The following is a 17,930-nucleotide window of genomic DNA, read 5'->3' on the forward strand; positions in this document are numbered from 1 at the left end:
AAAATTTGTGAGAAAGAGCTTTACACAGAGAGAATCCGGTATAACAAGAGGTCTGGATAGTGCAACTTATTTATTCAAAAACTCTACAAAGTACGAATGGGCGTACAAAAAAGTGTTTAGTGGAGACTATCGTAATCTCTCAATTAGCGTTTACGTAATTGAAACATTTTCAGATCTTAAATGTTTTTAAACAACTCAATCTCCGTGCGAAATTAAATAAATTAGGGTAGATGCTAACAAAGTGAATAAACTCATTCTATAAATAAAATGAAACGAGAAAATATAGGCGAAATCAAAACAAAAGATAACTGGGTATATTTCTTCTATTGTTACAACCCAAACGTCCATTATTCTTCGTTACAACCCTATACCATTGAATTATGTACTTATCCAACTTACCAATTTTCCTAATAATTCTCCACTCTCTCCACTTTGATGGATATTTGAGGATGCGAACAACGAAATCGGTTAATTTGTTATAATTATTAAAAGAGTGAATACAACTTTAGTTCTAATTCGTAAATGTTGAGAATGGTCGCTTGTAGCCTGGAAAATGAGAAAATTACCCAAAGAATCCTTAACTTCTCATATAAAACCAATTACTCTAGTGTAAATTTGTCTATAATAAAGTAATGAAGTTTTATTTAGTTCATTTATTATGTATGTATATATATTTCATTTCAACTATTTTTCAATTATGTAAACTTATTTCAGCGTACCCATTATCTTGCATTTAATTTTAAAGATATTTTAGTAAATACGTTGCTCATTCAACTTAATTTATATATGTTTTACAGATGGATGTATGTAATTCAGAAAAATGCAACTAGAAGTATAACGGTGCTGTTGCACTATGCAATTCACGTAACACACATTATATTAGGCTTAGGTATGTATATATTTATGTAGGGTAGTAAGTTACATGAGGATTGCTAAAAACTTTATTTATTTATATATATGTATGTAAGTTTGTACATATGAATTGAATATTCGTGATATACATACACATGTATTTATATGTACAATATAAACGGACAATAATAATTTCTGCATTTCACAATTAAATAATGCAGGTATACATACATATGTATGTTTATGTACAAGCAGGAGTATTATGTTTTCATATTTACTACGTGAAACAGTCGAAGCGATTTTCTTTTAATTGCTGCTTGGATTGCTGATTATATAGATGACTATGCAAATATAATATTTATGCACATAAGTATGTATGTATGTATGTATGTACTTAGAAGCGGGCTATGCTTGTGTGTATGTATGTATGTAAGTATATAGTAGATAGATATTTTAGTTACCAAAATTTTATTTGATTTCAATTTGTTTTATATTTTTCATATTGTTTCATATTCGAAATTATTACATAATTTACTAAAGTGAAAATAATGTTGATAGCAAAATATTCGATTTTATCATATTTCACACACAATCTATGTTTGTATAAATATGATAACCTCGCTGCATAACATAAGATAATAATCAAACAACAAATTACGTTTAAAAAGTATTTATTTAATTCCCTTGAAAGAAGGTCCTCGTGATTTTGTAGGCACACAAAATGGACAAAAAACAAAACATACGTGTGAAGAAAATAAAATAATTCATTTATTTTTCATACTTTCGCTTCAAGCTAAAAAATTAGCATAAAATTATACACATAAATCTTACATAACCCCTATATAATATGTATGTATGTATATACTGTTTTTTATACGAAGTTATATATATTCATACAAATATTTTTTTAATTTGTTTATAAATTTTGATAGTTATTTTTATACAAACAGTCAACAAAACATAAAGATAAACGAAAACCAATTAACTTAAATTTAAAGGCATATATAACTCTTCTCTCCACATAACCTTTCACACTTCGCAAGGTCTAATATATTTATATTAGTTATTATTTTGTATTTTTTTGATAATGGATTGTTTTAAAGAACATTTTGAATGTTTAAACCGAGACAAGTGAAGCATGGATGCAGTCTAGGGTAACTAATAAACACTAAAAGCATTACCATTATCGACGAAATTTTCTTTTTTAAGAGATTTACAAAAAATATTTGTAAACTTCATATGCCAGGTATTAGTCTGGAGCGGATACACACATGCGGTAACTTAACTAATGCGATGGTACTGAGTGCTTAGTACTAAAATAAATTTTTGTTTTATAAAAATAATAGCATATTTATTCATATGTGGGCCCACTATAGGATTACAAAGTGATCCTTTATACTTTCAATATATGTATGTAATTTAAATGAATGGATTTTGGAATAAAAATTTATATTTAACATATCGTGAATGCAAATGCAATTTATTGTATATACGTATGTATGTATCTATTTCTTTGTACTTTGATATTATTTTTTTGTTAGTGATTATTTGTATATTGCTTTTGTAATGTAAGATATAGTACGCATATAGTCAAAGAGGATAGAGTTAGTCTGTAGTTTTAAAGGATGTAATAGCCAGTGGTTTGTAGTTCACACAAAGAGACTTTCTAAAGTTTTCGCCGCAGCGCAACGACGTGTTTAATTTTTTTTTTAAATCGGAATGAATATTTGATTTTTATTTCCATAATTTCTCATATACAATGCTCATTGTTATATGCTTCTGCATAAAAAATCAAGAAAATTCCAGATAATACACTTGAAGAAAAATTTAGAGCATTGATATGTAAGACTGAAGCCAACCTAGAAATTTAGGCATTATACATTACTATGTGCTTGCTAAATCTTGCAATCGGTTCTCATTGCTCACATACCCTCTTAGATTTCACACAAGTTTATAAATCTTTGAAATATTTATGTAACAATTTATCTAAATACAATTTTTCCTAAGTCATATTTTGTGATTTCATTTTTTCGCTAAATAAGTTTTCAAAATTATAAGTCATCTAACAAATTTCTAATAAGGCTATCATAATATGAGGTTAAACTTAGTTTAACTTCCGCAAAACAACCTTCAATTATAATAGTCTTAAATTTGCTGATCAATTCACTTAAAACAAATATATGTATGTATATATACATGTGAACGTATGAAGAAAGTCTATTTGTATAAGCTACATTTAAAATCTGGCAGACAGATTTTATTTTATTTTTTGTTTGAAATAAAATTAAATATTATGAATGCATGAAATGGCGTATACTAACTCTAAGCGTAGAAATGTTGCAATTGGTACGTCAAAGTTTCAGAATGAATTTACGGTTACGGCATTCATGGTGAAGTTGGGTTTGAATGTGATTAGGAATTCATTCGCAATTCGGGACTATACATAGCTAAGCGAAATATAATTAAGTTTGGTTTAAATTCCATACACAATAAACTAATATTTTGCTTTTCGTTCGAATAGTACTATATATGTATGTATGTAGTTATATACATATACTTATAAGTATTTATATATCCTTCAATTATATGGTATATGTGTGTGTGGTTTATTGACTAATAAAACGTTTCGCACGAACGACTAATCAATTTCGTTTATTCCCTGTATCTTTGCTAGATTTCGGGTAGGTATTTATTCTTGCATTTGCATTTACTCGTATAGTATATTTTTATGATTTTATGTGGTTTTTAGCATTTTAACAATAAGATTTTCGACCTTGCTGACGTTTCATTAACTTAAGTATGTTAAATATTACAAGAACTAAACTTATTGTTACAATTATTATGTTTATTACTATTTTATATTTAAAGTAGTAGTAGTAGTAGCATTTGTAATTAATGTAGGAGTAGTTGCAGTTGCTTTTACATTGACAGCAGCAGAGTTCCCATTTGAAGAGGTTAAATAGCGAATACATTTCACAGATTTTGCCGCGGGACCAGCTGTTGGCAAAACATCAATAGTGGATAGTTTATTGGTAGCCTTTGTTGATGCAATGGCGAATTTGGTATTATGAGCAGTCTTTGTACATTTTTCTAAAGATTCCGGTTTTGATGGTTGTGAAATTATCTTAGCAGTATTATGGATATCTTTGTTGCTGGCGAATTTTTTATCGACTGTTACATTTATTTTAAAAGGGTTGGTCATATTTTCATTTGAAACGATTTTCGACCTTTGATTAGCTAGTTTACGTCTAACGCTCAGGCCCACCAGTCTGGTGACTAGATTGGTTGCAACCTTCACCGACGATCCCAATTGTGACCTTTTTTCTTTGAATACATTTTTCCCCAGGAAACAATCAGTTGCTACTGCATTGGACACTGCTAATTCTCCTGCCTCTGGTGACGCGTTAGCCGAACTTTCATTCACTCCTATATCAGTAGTTTTTTTATTTGCGATCTTAGACGCTTTTGCAGTTGAATGCAATCAAGACAGCTGCTTGGCAACAATGACACCTGGCCGGACCTGCTTTAGTGCCGTCGTTGTGATTGTTACCTGTTGAGCACCTTGGCCTGTACCTATATTACTCGCTCCCGCCGCTGTCGTTTGCACTTTGTAAATGGCGGTGGGCATGATACTTCCACCACTACTGTCCTTCTGTTGATTTGGTTGCTGCACAATAGTTACTTGCTTGCTGCCTTTAATTTGTAGGTATGGACTCAATTCTGCCAATGTGGCTCTTTGAACTTTTGTTGTTAGCGCTAGAGGGGCTTCCTGTGCTCTTTGATTTTGCTGATGCTGTTGCAACTTTTGCTCACTGCCGTCAGCAAAGAGATGATCGCCTTCTAGGTGCCTTATCGCCTCGACAATAGTTTCCAGATTTTGTCGCGAACGCGTTAAACCACTTGGTTGATCGATTTTCTCTGTTTTTACTTTAATTATTTCCTGTATACGTTCCACTTCCACTTTTGGAGTTGCCTTGATGGCAGCCTGAAGTATTGGCTGCAGGACAGCCGCTGACGGAGATGAACCCTCAGCGTAAGCCTTGGCGATTGCATTCACTTCTTGTTCAGATTCGGTGGACGATGTGGATGAAAGGATAACCTCTTCCTGTACATTGTCTTCAGTGATAATTTCTGCTGCTGCCGCTGCAGCCTCGCTCTCCAGCTCTTCAATACTCGAACAAACAACAACCTGCCGTTGACCGGTCATTTCGTCAATTTCAACGTACGACACAGCTCCCGATGGCAATTCCTCAATCGACTCGCGCACCAAATTGTCTGTGTGCTCGATCACTTCCCGTGGAATGTATGTGGATGTAGAAGCTGCAGGTGCTGTGGCCACTGAATATAACTGTCGCTTTATCATTTGCAGTTCTTCCTCCAGCATGGTGCGCATTCGACGTTCTTTTTCCAGCTGCTTTTTCATTTCGCTTAATTCTTTGGAGGTGGCAATATTATGTGCAATAATCACTTGACTTTTCGCGTTGACATTACCGCCACCCGCATTCAAGAGAGTAGTCGGTTCTGGTGACATTGAACCAAGACCTTCATCGGAGGAGTCACTTATCGTCTGAAGGTTGATTATGTTATCAGTGAGTTTGCGTTTCTTTATCGCTACATTGCCACTATTCAATGTTTCTCCACTGCCCGGGGTGGAGACTTCCCCAGCAGCGCCAGCTGACCCTCCCGACGTATTCGACTCATGTAAACCAAGCTGTCTCTTCAATTGACTATTTTGGTTCAAAAGTTGTGTCTTTTGGTTTTCCAGTTCGTATATGTATTGGGAGGTTTGTTGTAAGATCGCAGCCTGTAAAAAGAGAGAAGACATAATCATTTACTCAAGCGATTCAATATTCAATAAAGATTGTCACACGCTACTTCATAACGACACGCGAAACTATCGTACCAAATACAAATTCTTCCAAAGGATTATTCAATATATTTAATATTAAGAAAGTTTGGGACATATTCTTACTATTGGAAAATAAAAACTGTTTATAATCAAACAACAAAAGCCGGTGATTGCGAAAGCACCGAATTGAAAACAAACGAACCAAAATTTCATGGTACAGTAAAACCTGTCTAAGCTGGACAGCTGCGGTTCAGTAATTTTTGCCCATGTTATGCGAGTGTCCATGTTATAAGGAAATGATTTTTTTTCTCAATTTATTGACTTTATTTAAAAAACTAGGTAAAAAGTGTACATTGAATTGAATAATTAATAAAAAAAACGTTCAAATATGCGTAATTGTGTCATTGCTAATCCATGAAATTTGATACATCCAAATTTTCGCAAAAATAACGGTACTGCAAAATTTAAAAAATCCCATTGATTGACAAATAATATATTTGCGTAATATAAGTAAATAGCATACATATTAAATGTATTTTAGACAAATTTTGTCCAACTTCCAAGATAGACAGTGTCCAAATTAATCAGTGAATATATGGATATTTTGTACTATATTATGTTGGTACAGAACATTTCGTCCAATTTGAGCGAGTGTCCAAATTATAAGGGTGTCCAACTTTACAGGTTTTACTGTATATGCATATGCATACACACATGTTAATTTGACAAAAAACGAAACCAAAAACAACGAATAGCGCGAATATACACGTGTGAGTGAGCATTATCTGCAGCTGATTTAGCCAGCTGAAAAAAGGTAAACATCAACGATGGAAGCCTACCCACACCAAACCACTATGCATACGAACAAAAATACATAAATGTAATGTAAACAAAAAAAACAAAAAACTGCTGTCGATCGACTAGTTAGTTGACCTGCCAATAAGCATGTAGCGAAATGCGGGAATAACGAATGGTCTGCTCTTATTCAAGTTGTTGTTTATCCGGCCTTTGTTGTTTTGTTTTGTTGCATACGCCTCGTTTGGATAGTATGCATGCATACATATGGATGTGCACGCAACGCTGCATTTCGCCTTCCTAGCCGTAACGATATCATAGCCACGACTACGCGACGGCTTACGTTTTTGTGATGACTGTACTTTTTTTGCCGCCGTCTCGTAAAAAATTTTTCGTCACAAAGTACCAAGCAAATTTACCAAAGAGCAAACAGGGATTTTCTCTCCGCCTTTTTCTCTCTCACTCTCTCTCTTTCCCAACTAACAAATACACAGAGAAATCTAACATGTTTCAATTCTCAAATTGTTCCCCTAGAAATACTGGAAGTGGAAGGTGAGCAAGAGCGAACTTGAAACGGAAGTCCACACCAGAACCACATGTGAAAACAGCAACTGAGCGATTGAACAGCTGGCAATCGTACTCTCATTTGTTAATCTGTACACTTGTGTGTATGTATATATATCCACACACTCGGACGACGTATGTCGCATTGAACGTTGCTGGTAGCAGCTGATGGAGGGCGCCAATCGACTGCTATTTGCACAGTTGTAGGTGGCAGCCACGCCAATCTACCCATTCACGCATTTCAAGCACAATACGAACCATATAAAGATTGGTACACTCGCGCTATTATATATGGATACGTACATACATAAAATTATGGATGTGCAAGAATATGATTGTAAATATGTTACTAGAAATATAACATTAAGAACTAAGAGGACTTGATTCTTAGTTAGTAAACATACATACATATATTATTCCTATATATGTATGTACATATTTTAAAGACGTCGACTTAAGCATAGGTATTGATTTAAATTTCTTGTTAAACTCGTGGAATTCTTTCCATCTAGTGAAATAGTTTGAAGAAACCGACGGCACATATTTGTTTTTAGTTTGGAGCTTACAATTTATGTGGACTAGGCCGAATTTTCTCGCTGTGTACACGACCAATGGCCTACGTGATTAACAACAGTTACATACATACTACGTATTCGAAAAAAAAATAGATTATGAATAAATTAGCTATTTGCATACATTTTGCATAGTTTTAGTATAAATTAAACTTAGTGACTTACAATAAATATATAAGCTACTTCACTCAATTATTCAAATGTAATATATTTTAATTGTGCGGAGCTGTAATACAAATGCCTGGCAACAAGACAGCTAATTTCCCCCCGAGACCTAAAATCTTTTTAATTTCTCTTTAATATATATATACATACATATACATATGTACATAAGTGAATACGAATGCATTCAGATTGTGGTTGCAGAACAGCTGATTTAAATTTTGTTTTGCTAAGATTTTATTGTGATTAGGCATAACTGTAATTTGTTAGTGTACTTTTTAGTTTTTCTTCATCACTTTCAATGATTTCGCCTTGACACATGGTTGGTATGCATACATACATATTTGCACTTAAGTATTCTTGTGTTCTGTTTTTGAAAACATTTCTTTTTATAGGTTCGTGTGTTAATATCCAATCAAGAGAATACATTTAAGGCACGACGCAAAAAGCTGCAATCAATGAGTCAGGCAACCGCAATGCTAACCAGCAGCTGTTTCACAACTTGCCGGCGCTATAAAAACAGCTGAGAGAACGAGTGGCGCGCACTCATACATAAACGCAAACTCAAACAGTTGAAAATGCGAATGTATGTGGTTTTAGGGCTGGGCCACTGCCACTTGACTTTATCAGCGCCACATGGTTTTTGATGACAGACGAAACTACAGTGTAAGACCATGCCGGCATTGGTCATCAATTTGTTTCAGCTGATCAGCTCGGATCAAACTTTGGACATCAGTGCTTATATATGTATATACCTACATATATAATTGTTATATAAAATGTCTGTTGTTGTCTTTTTTTTAATCTGCAACATTATTCAATTATTAAACGTATATGTATATGTATTTACTGCTAGTAGCTGCTGGCTTTCAGGATGAGGAAGAGTGCCAAAAGGGACAAATTACTCTTACAGCTAGCGAAAGTAAAGAAACGGAAAACTATGTAGCAGAAGGACATTTGAATCCTGTTTATGGCAATTTCGTCGTATTAAATCGTACAAATTATTCAATATAAGATTAAATAAATTGCAATTCAAGATCATTTAAGCTAAAGTAAATGAATGACAGTAACAATTTAATTAACTTTTATAATAAAAAAACAATCAATTAATTAATATATGCATATATGCCCGTATATCAAATTCTATGAGTTCAAACACTCACAATTTGTGTTTTCATCGTTATTTTAATGAATATTTAATTTTAATTTTATTAAAAAACAAAAATGTATTTAAAAAACCAAGCAGATCAGATTTACACATTCATTCAACAGCTGTTTCTAACGGCGTCTAACGAAAATTCCTCCAGCAGAAACCAGCAGTTCTCATGTGATCAGCTGACGCTCTCTTTTGCTAGTTTCTGCTAATTAATTGTGTAAAGAAACGCCTCTCCAGGAGAAAATTTATCAACTATCACTTGCTAGCCGTACGAAAATGCAGTTATTTTCACTATATTCTCTGAAAAATCCAAAAATATTGAAACGAATGTACCAAATACCGATAGTTTTCATATGTTTTTAACAACTGTTTCATTCTTTGATAGCAACTTATATGTAGTTCTGTTGGTAAGCATTTTATGAGCATAAGTCAATCCTCTATCTACTATTGCTAGTTGTCTGGTTTTTATTTTTTTAGCAAAACTTGGATAAGTGTTGATTTTACACGGTCAGTTAACAGACTCTTCATTTGGGACCCGTACTGTTGTATTCTTATGCAAGTGTAAACAGCATATGAACGATCATTAGCGAATCAGCTGTTTCATACACAACTTTATAATTTTCGTTCTTTCATAATAAGGGTAATAAAGTATGTAAAGGAATAAATCCGATCCGATAAGCAACTAATTAATGACCAGATTATTTTCAGAAATAAATTTAGCTGTATTGTTTAATATTATAAACTTTTACATTGGAGAGGGTGACTTTCGTGGAAAACTTTTCTTGTTGGTCATTACAATAATGCAGACGAAAGAATTGTACAAATTCAGGTGGTCGATTCATAAAAATATCAAAATATATAGAGCTTTTGCTCTTTAAGTTTTAAATTAAATATTTTAAAAATTTGCTAATAAATAAAAATTTATTATGTTAATACATATACATATTTTGTTATTGCAAATGCAGACCTGGTTGCAAGAACATACATATGCGGTTATTGAACTTTTGACATTTCCCAGAAGCCGATAGGAGTATCTAGTATCTATGTTTACATAAGTATGAGTACATATGTACGTTCGGCACACATTCCGCAGGGCTGCTGGGCTCCAATGCATTTGGAGCATTGCCATAGTTGAACATACATATATACTATGTACAATTTTATATCCGAATTCCACCAGAACATATGTATGTTTATATGTCCATTACCCACTATAGTTTGCGAACATTTCGAAATTCAACTAGAAATATCGAAAAAGGTAATATAATACTGAAATTGTGCAAGAATGCTCTCAAATGCGAGTATGTGTATGTGACGAAGCTAACACAGTTCCACATAAGTTATGTTTTCCAACGATATTGACTGCGTAGTGGCAACGCTGAAAGCTGTAGTGTGCCGCACAGCACTGCTGGAATATATCGATCCACTTTCCAGCCACCCTAGGAGTATATGCTCAGTTTCAATGGAAATATGTTAGTGAAAACCTTTATCATACATATGTATATACGTAAGCACATAAATACTTATCTATGTACAATGTTTATGCATAGACCCCTTTGCACCCATTGGAAAGCTTTCAGACACCTTAAGCAGGTCAAACTCCACCAACTCACTTGCCACACATTTAACAAAATGAGTGCATACTTTGAGCCATCCAATAGTTGAGTTGTTATGGAAGGTACCAAGGTGTAGTAAACACCGAGTCCAATCCAAGTATATTCAACGTATAATTAATAACAACCATAGATAAATATAAGTCTTAATATTGAGAATTTTTCTTCAAAGATCTATTTTAAAATAGTACTAAGGCGGTTAATGTGTGACACGATTGACTAACTTTAACGGTGGTAGAGTTTTCAGATAATGCGTATTTGTATTTGTCAATAAACTGCAAATCCTATAAATATTTACAATCGTGCACGTCTACCCATTTGAATCTACGTACATACATACGTGTATGCACAAATTTCAACATATTTGTATATTTACGTGCATATGTATGTATGTAGTTCAGTACAATTGTCATAGTATAGTATAGTACGAGTGTATTATAGTATCGTATCGTATAGTATAGTGTAGTATGGTGTGTTGTGGTTGTGGAGTGGAGTGGCGTAACTTACCTTACTCAACTTGTCGCCTTCGTGGCGTGGTAGGAGCGAACGTAAATTCTGAAAACCGGCATTGATACTCTGCATTCGTCGTCTTTCGTTGCTGTTGGCGATTTCGCGCCGCATACGCTTCTCACTCTCCAGAAGATTTTTATTGCCGCCGTTATTGGTAAGGTTGCTGTTTGCTGTGATGCCACCACTGCCCTTTGTTGTTGCATTGCTCGCATTCATTCCGGAACTAGAGTGCCGCTGACGCTGCGGCGGATGCTCCTGGTACTGAATGTATTCACCTCCGGAATCTTCTAATTGTAATCTGGAAGATCATAAAGGTGGGTTAAACATTAGTGTTTTCTATACGTATATATGGATTTAAGGAATAAAGAATAAATAATATTGTCTTAAATACAAAACATTCCATTCCGTTGAATTCTATTGAGTTGATAAGTCGTGGGAGTATAAAATCGGAGACCAATTCAGGTACATTGGCCCACCAGCTCACCATCGTATCTTGCCATTTACATATACATAATTGACTCAGACCCCATATTCACAATTGTTTATATCCCATAAAATTTTAAATATCTAACTCTTCGTAGTGAGTGTTAGACTAAGTTTTTGCCAGTCAGATTCTACAGCTTCTGGATTTATATGTTTAAACGAAACCATTAATAATTCCTTTTGGTAGGCCCTTATATATTTGTGTTCATATATGTATATACATATATCTGACTATGTTCGTATGTTTTTCTTGTTTAGATTCTCGCGCTCATTCATAAATTTCGCACTCGTTGGCGACTCGGTTGCCGTCACAAATTTCATTTCGTGTTGCTGACATTGGAATGCAGTTTCATTCACCTTAGTGTGGACTAGTAATTCTGCTAACTACCAACGACTTACACACCTGCATATATAGATGTATTTGTGTGTGCACGTATGGAAGTGCAACTGTTAAGATGGTCAAATGTAAGTGTATTGCCACAGTTTTACATACATATAAAAACAACATGGGATTTGAAGTTAAAAAAACATTTGCAAATGGTACTACAGCACAATATTGTAGAAAACTAAATGTGAGCACAATCGTGTATGCAAACAGATTCTTCAATAATGAGATAGTAGTTTCTGGTTTTACCAGAGAAGTCACATAAACCATAATACTACTACGAAAACTTTGAAATATTAAGAGACTGAATCTTGTATGGGCTTTCACATTTTCTGCAGAACGAATCCACTCTTTAACGAGTAACGCACAAATTAGCTTAGCCAGTTGTTGCTGCCACATAATGGAATGCCGTTCTGCAACTAAGCGTTGCACATTGCAAGGTGAAAACTCTCTGCCGAACTGTAAATGTATGTTTGTATGTACATATGTATGAATGTACCAGCAATGTTTTATTTTGGTAATGCCTTCATTACACACGATATCGCAATGATGTTTAAACGTCATTAGTTTACTCTTGCATTACATAGAAAAATTAAATATTCATCATAGATATTTCAATTTACCAAAAGTATCGACTTGGAATCCCTACAAATATTTATCATTCTTGTATTCATCATTTTTGTATTTAGCATTAAGCAATGCCGCTCAATCAAGTAGTGAATGCAGTAATATATGTACATACATACATATATACAGGTATTTTGGGTATTTTGGGTACACACCATTGCAGATGACGCAAGCATTGACCTATTAAACAGAATTGGCAAGGCAGTGATGTTTACCTACATATTACATTACTTGCAAATATTATCAACAATTACATATAAACACAAGATTGCAGTTGAAAATGTCACGAAATCAATTATTGCAATTTACATATCGCTCATTTACTTTAATAGTGTCACAACTCAAAAAAGTCGATTTTTCAGGGGAGCGATTTAAAGCTTTTAATTATTGACAAATCTAGTGGCCTGTAATAGATTAAATACAATGTTGAGCATAAATGGACCAAATAGAGTGTACTAATGCTTTTTCTTGGGCATAAACGTGACGCATTTTGAATTGTGTCGTTATTTGTGAAAAAAATAATTCAATTTCGCCATCATAAGTCAAATGTGTCGTTTTTGTTGAAAAAAATCAATACGAAAAATTTAATTACTTTTCACCAATATCGTTGTAATACAAAATGTGCCAAATTCATTCTATGTGTTGTAACACAAAATATGTCTCTCTTTCAGATAAAAATCCAAGCCTAATTCTGACACAACTGAGAAGTGTCGTTATTGTAGTTAAAAAATAATCCAACATTGCAAGTTTAATAACGGCACATCTTATCGGAATGAAATTTTTATACAATATGAACGCTGAAACTGCGCACATTTCTGCCTACTCAACTCAAAAATCGTGTTTTTTGAGTTTGTGACACTATTCAAGTAAATGAGCGATATAATACCTAAGTAGATAGTAAATATTAAATACTTATAATTGAAAAATTGATTTTAACACGTGCATACAATCTGATATGTGTACATATATTTAGCGATTTTAATTGATTTTATTTACAGTCCCAGTGCCACAAAAACAAGTGGCTGCAACGTAAACAAACCGAAACAGCTGCTCGAAATAGCCAACAAGGGATGGTGGGAGTTGATAATAAATGAAGCGGCTAAAGGTGAGGGAGGGAACCTGTGCCGAGGAGCAGTGAACGAAAGAAATGGCAGTGCATACACTATACGCTATACAAAAATATATTTCACATACATTATATACATTTGTATGTACAAATTTATATAAAAGCTTATGTTTGTAGCAGTGAATTCGTTAAAGAAAATTTTTAATTTGGTTACTTATCTTGCAATTATTCGATAGCGGTGTTCTAATAGTAATTCCAAAAACAAAACACATTCTCTAATATATGTATGAATGTACATACGTATAGATGTGTATGTATATATATGTATGCGAGCAATCATGTGTTTTCAATAAACACACGAGTTGGAATCATAACAATTGTGAACTCTATTGAGCTTTGTGAGTAAACAGCAGGTAAATAAATAAAAAGTAAGGTATAAAAAAACCCCACCCGACACCCGATTCGGATAAACTAGCTATGTACATAGTATCGCCTATAATTGCAGTTCAACTCTCCGCATGTATGAATATATGCGCCTACATTCAAGTTTCGTGACATCTACATGCCAACCGTATGTTAACAAACACCTTCGTCGTAAAAAAAAGAGAGCGGAAAGACTGTATGGCAGAGGAAGCGCACATACACAGACACGGACGCCGATATGTATTTGTAGAAATGAATTCCGAAGCGATGCTGCAGTTGTAGGTGCCGGTTGTGGAATGCGGCCCCAATTGTTAGCTCCGACAATGTCGATTTCATTAGCTTTTAGCCCCTGTATGCGCCGAAATACCAACGAAACTCACCGACACCATTGAATTGTCTCTGTAGTGGTTTAGGCCTACGGCACAGAATGCAGCAAAAATTCCTCTTTGCAGTCGCTCTCTTCAAATCGCAATTCGGTTGGAACTCATTTATTCATGCGCTCGCGTTTTCATGAATTTACGAATGAAGTTGGGCGCTCTGGTATGCCAAGCGCCAACAAACGCCGATCAACCTTCGTTGATTCAGCCAACAAGAGCAATTCCAATTGGCAAAGCAAAGCAAATTCGTCGTTGGTAGCGAACACGATACAAAGAAAACGGAAATTTGTGCACAGCTGTACGAGACTATCGCGTTGAAACGATTATGAATCGAAATCAATTTGTACAGCTGATATATTAACGAATACGTTGCTAACACCTTATCTTACAGTAGTGGCGAATAGAAAATTTACGAATAGGAGTAATAATAGATAACAAAATTGGACATCCCTATATTATGGGTAACACTTTCAATTTTTCTCGGGTTCTCGTACTCATATGTACAGTGTGTAGAGACAAGGTCACGAACGAATTTATCATAATTATTGTAAATATTGGGACAAGCGAAAGTACGTATGTGAAGCGGGGAAAAAAATTATATTGAATTTGAAGGCAGACCAATAAATCTGATTAAGGATGATGTGGACTCAATCCTACACAATTGCTTGAACTTCATATGAATTCCACAGACAATTTTTGCCTAGTTTATAAATTTCTATATTTTGTAGAACGCTTTTACTATTAACAAATGGTATATGAGGGAAATACTATATTTTGCTTTAAATCTTACTTGATTCCTATTATTTTTGTAATAATTAAGCATAGAGAGAGAGAGAGTTATATTCAAACTTTAACTTATCAATATAAAACTTTCATTTAAACAGATTTTTGGAACTAAAAAGTAGCTTGAATCAAAGTTTACCTTTAAGAAGTACCATGTAATTGTAAGTATGATGAGGTGCTAAGAATTTTTATAAGCTTACATGAAAAAATTATTAAAAACTAAATTTAAAAATATAAATGGGGTAATATTTCTGAATATAATCAGAATAACATTTCAGTGCATGATATTGATTTTGCTGTATAAAATTTAATAGGAATGCTTAGTTGTTTTTTTTTTTTTTGCATTTTTCAATTCATAAATTTAGATATTTTCCCAATCAGCATTTTGGTAATTGTTATTAATTGTAAAAACCAAGTGGTTCAAGTTGAATGAGTTCACTGTATGCTCAACATCTCTGCTTTGCACTAAGGTTATGTACATATGTATAAAAAGAAAAAAGTTGTTCTTAATTTCAATATATTTGAAGTAAATATAAAATGTTCCATGGTTTTTTAAGAAACAATAATAAAACTTTTACTAGAGATGAAGCATAGAATCGAAACGAAGGTATCAATAGGATGGTCCTAATTATATTGCTATCAACATATGTATATATAAACACATGTATGCACGCATTAATAGATGTAGATTTAAGGTCATTAAATAACAATGTTATGTAAATAACAAATTTGCACTGATTCAACTTTTCTGCATTCGTACATACATACATATGAGCCGTAGAAAAGTAAATTATCCTATCAGCTTTTTTATCACAAAGCAGCTGCGAACTCGTCATAACATACTATTCTACATCAGCTGCTGTACTTTTGCGCCAACAACACGTTTCACGCAAATCACATGTAGCTCGCCGACTCGACCGCCACTGTAAACAAAAAATCAGCCGTTTTCAATATGGACGCCAGAAGTAACGCGTCACTTCATTTCCAGTGAGCGTACGTGCCAATTTGCCTACCTCTCTCACTGGAAGACAAGAATGCTGGCGCGGTGCCTGGAAGCGCCGACAAATGGCTCGCCGTGAGAGAAATATGCCGTAAACGAGAACACAACTCAACTCATCATCTGTTATTTTTGTATTACGTCTGCTTTGTGGGATTTTCGTAACGCGTCAATTTCGTTTTTCTCACCGCCCTTTTAGCTCATTAACAAATTTCATTTACATCTGTACGATTATGCATACCTATTTCCATACGAGGCCCTCATGTACGGATACACAAAGTTTCTATTTTCTACCCCCAATGAATCAAATGACAGCAACAGACGAGCCAAACCATTTTATTCCCATAGTCATCATCTGTGTGTGAGGTGGCTGACGCGGCCTCAAATGTGGATGTGTGTGAGAAATACTCTCCGCTCTTTGTCACACCAACGGCACAGATGTTTTTCACCGCTTTGCTTTCGCTAATAATAAGGCGACTGACGGTACAGAAGCCACATTTAGATACATGTTTGTTTGGTTGTACACGCGCGGTTGTACTTATTGAAGTGTGTATATATCTACACATGTACGTATGTACGTATATAGAACCTGTATGTACATATGGTTTTTATGGTCGCCTCAATGAACGAGTAGACGAACGTACACATAGAAGAAAAATCAATAACTAATGTGGCAAAGGTACAAGTCTCAAAAAGCCAATTGCAATTCTCAAAAACAAGTGTTTACGAATTAATTTCCTGCGAACTTACTGTAGTTCCTCGTCCAATTCCTCTGCGCTGTTGTATTCGGTGCTCTCCAAAATGACTTCCTCTGTCTTGATTGCAACGGGTACAGACATTTTTGTGGAACGAAATGTTTGAAATTTTTGTGCGAACTGCTACAACGATGTCTCTTTTTCACTTTTCCACCTTTTTTTTATTTTGATATAACTTATTTATCGGCACGCACAAACACACCTTTTGCAAAAACTGTAATTTCGCAAATATGTAGACACGTGTTTGAAATCTTCACAAATATCTTTTGTATATGTATTTATGTATATATTTGCAATTGAAATTGTCTGGTTAGACGACACTTTTCGGCGCCTTTTCTCACACCACTCACGCAATGCCAACTTCAACTTCCAAGTCGATAGCACTTCACTAAGCACTTTTATCTGTTGTTAGTTAATTGAATTGAATCAATGGGTATTTATAAATTCACGAATTGGAATTAAATTGCAATTTGCAATAAATAAAACGTCAAATCTAAAGCGCGCAATTACACGTACAAATATTCCGTCACTGACGTTTGTCGTCTTTTCCTGACTTTACCGGACTGCGGACTGCGAAATGCGAACTGCTGCGACCTGCAAACTGACAGCGACGCCGCTCTCAAATTCTCTCTTTGTTCATTGGAAGTCGGCATAAAAACGAGCGATTACGCGAGCTGCCAGACCACCAAATGAACATGTGCTTCTGCGTTTAGGAATGCAATTCCAACAAATAGTAAAATTGGATGATTTTATCAGAATAATAAGGTTTTTATACAAATTTCCCTGTTATGAAGATATTCTGATATTTAAGAAATTCAATGAATTATTTATGAATAGTATTTAAAAGAAAAAATTGAAACAAAAAGATCCCTGTATGTTACATATGCGGTTTGTGTCTTGTATCGCGGAAGTTTTGGATTCGGTGGTTAAGAACTTAAATGTTACACTAACGACCACTAGA

General features: G+C 34.2%; 1 protein-coding gene across 1 annotated transcript; it reads right to left on the reverse strand.

Annotated features, from left to right (window-relative positions):
* Positions 1-1,598: 1,598 nt before the first annotated feature.
* On the reverse strand, positions 1,599-17,573 carry LOC105209666 (helix-loop-helix protein 11). The gene is made up of 3 exons (XM_011180200.3): positions 16,965-17,573; positions 11,071-11,371; positions 1,599-5,656 (listed from the first exon to the last, which is right to left on the reverse strand). The coding sequence occupies exons 1-3, from the start codon at positions 17,051-17,053 to the stop codon at positions 4,334-4,336; spliced, it is 1,713 nt and encodes a 570-aa protein (XP_011178502.1). The 5' UTR covers positions 17,054-17,573; the 3' UTR covers positions 1,599-4,333.
* Between the last annotated feature and the right edge of the window lie 357 nt (positions 17,574-17,930).

The sequence above is a fragment of the Zeugodacus cucurbitae genome, chromosome 3 (assembly GCF_028554725.1).
Source record: "Zeugodacus cucurbitae isolate PBARC_wt_2022May chromosome 3, idZeuCucr1.2, whole genome shotgun sequence".
Lineage (NCBI taxonomy): Eukaryota > Metazoa > Arthropoda > Insecta > Diptera > Tephritidae > Zeugodacus > Zeugodacus cucurbitae.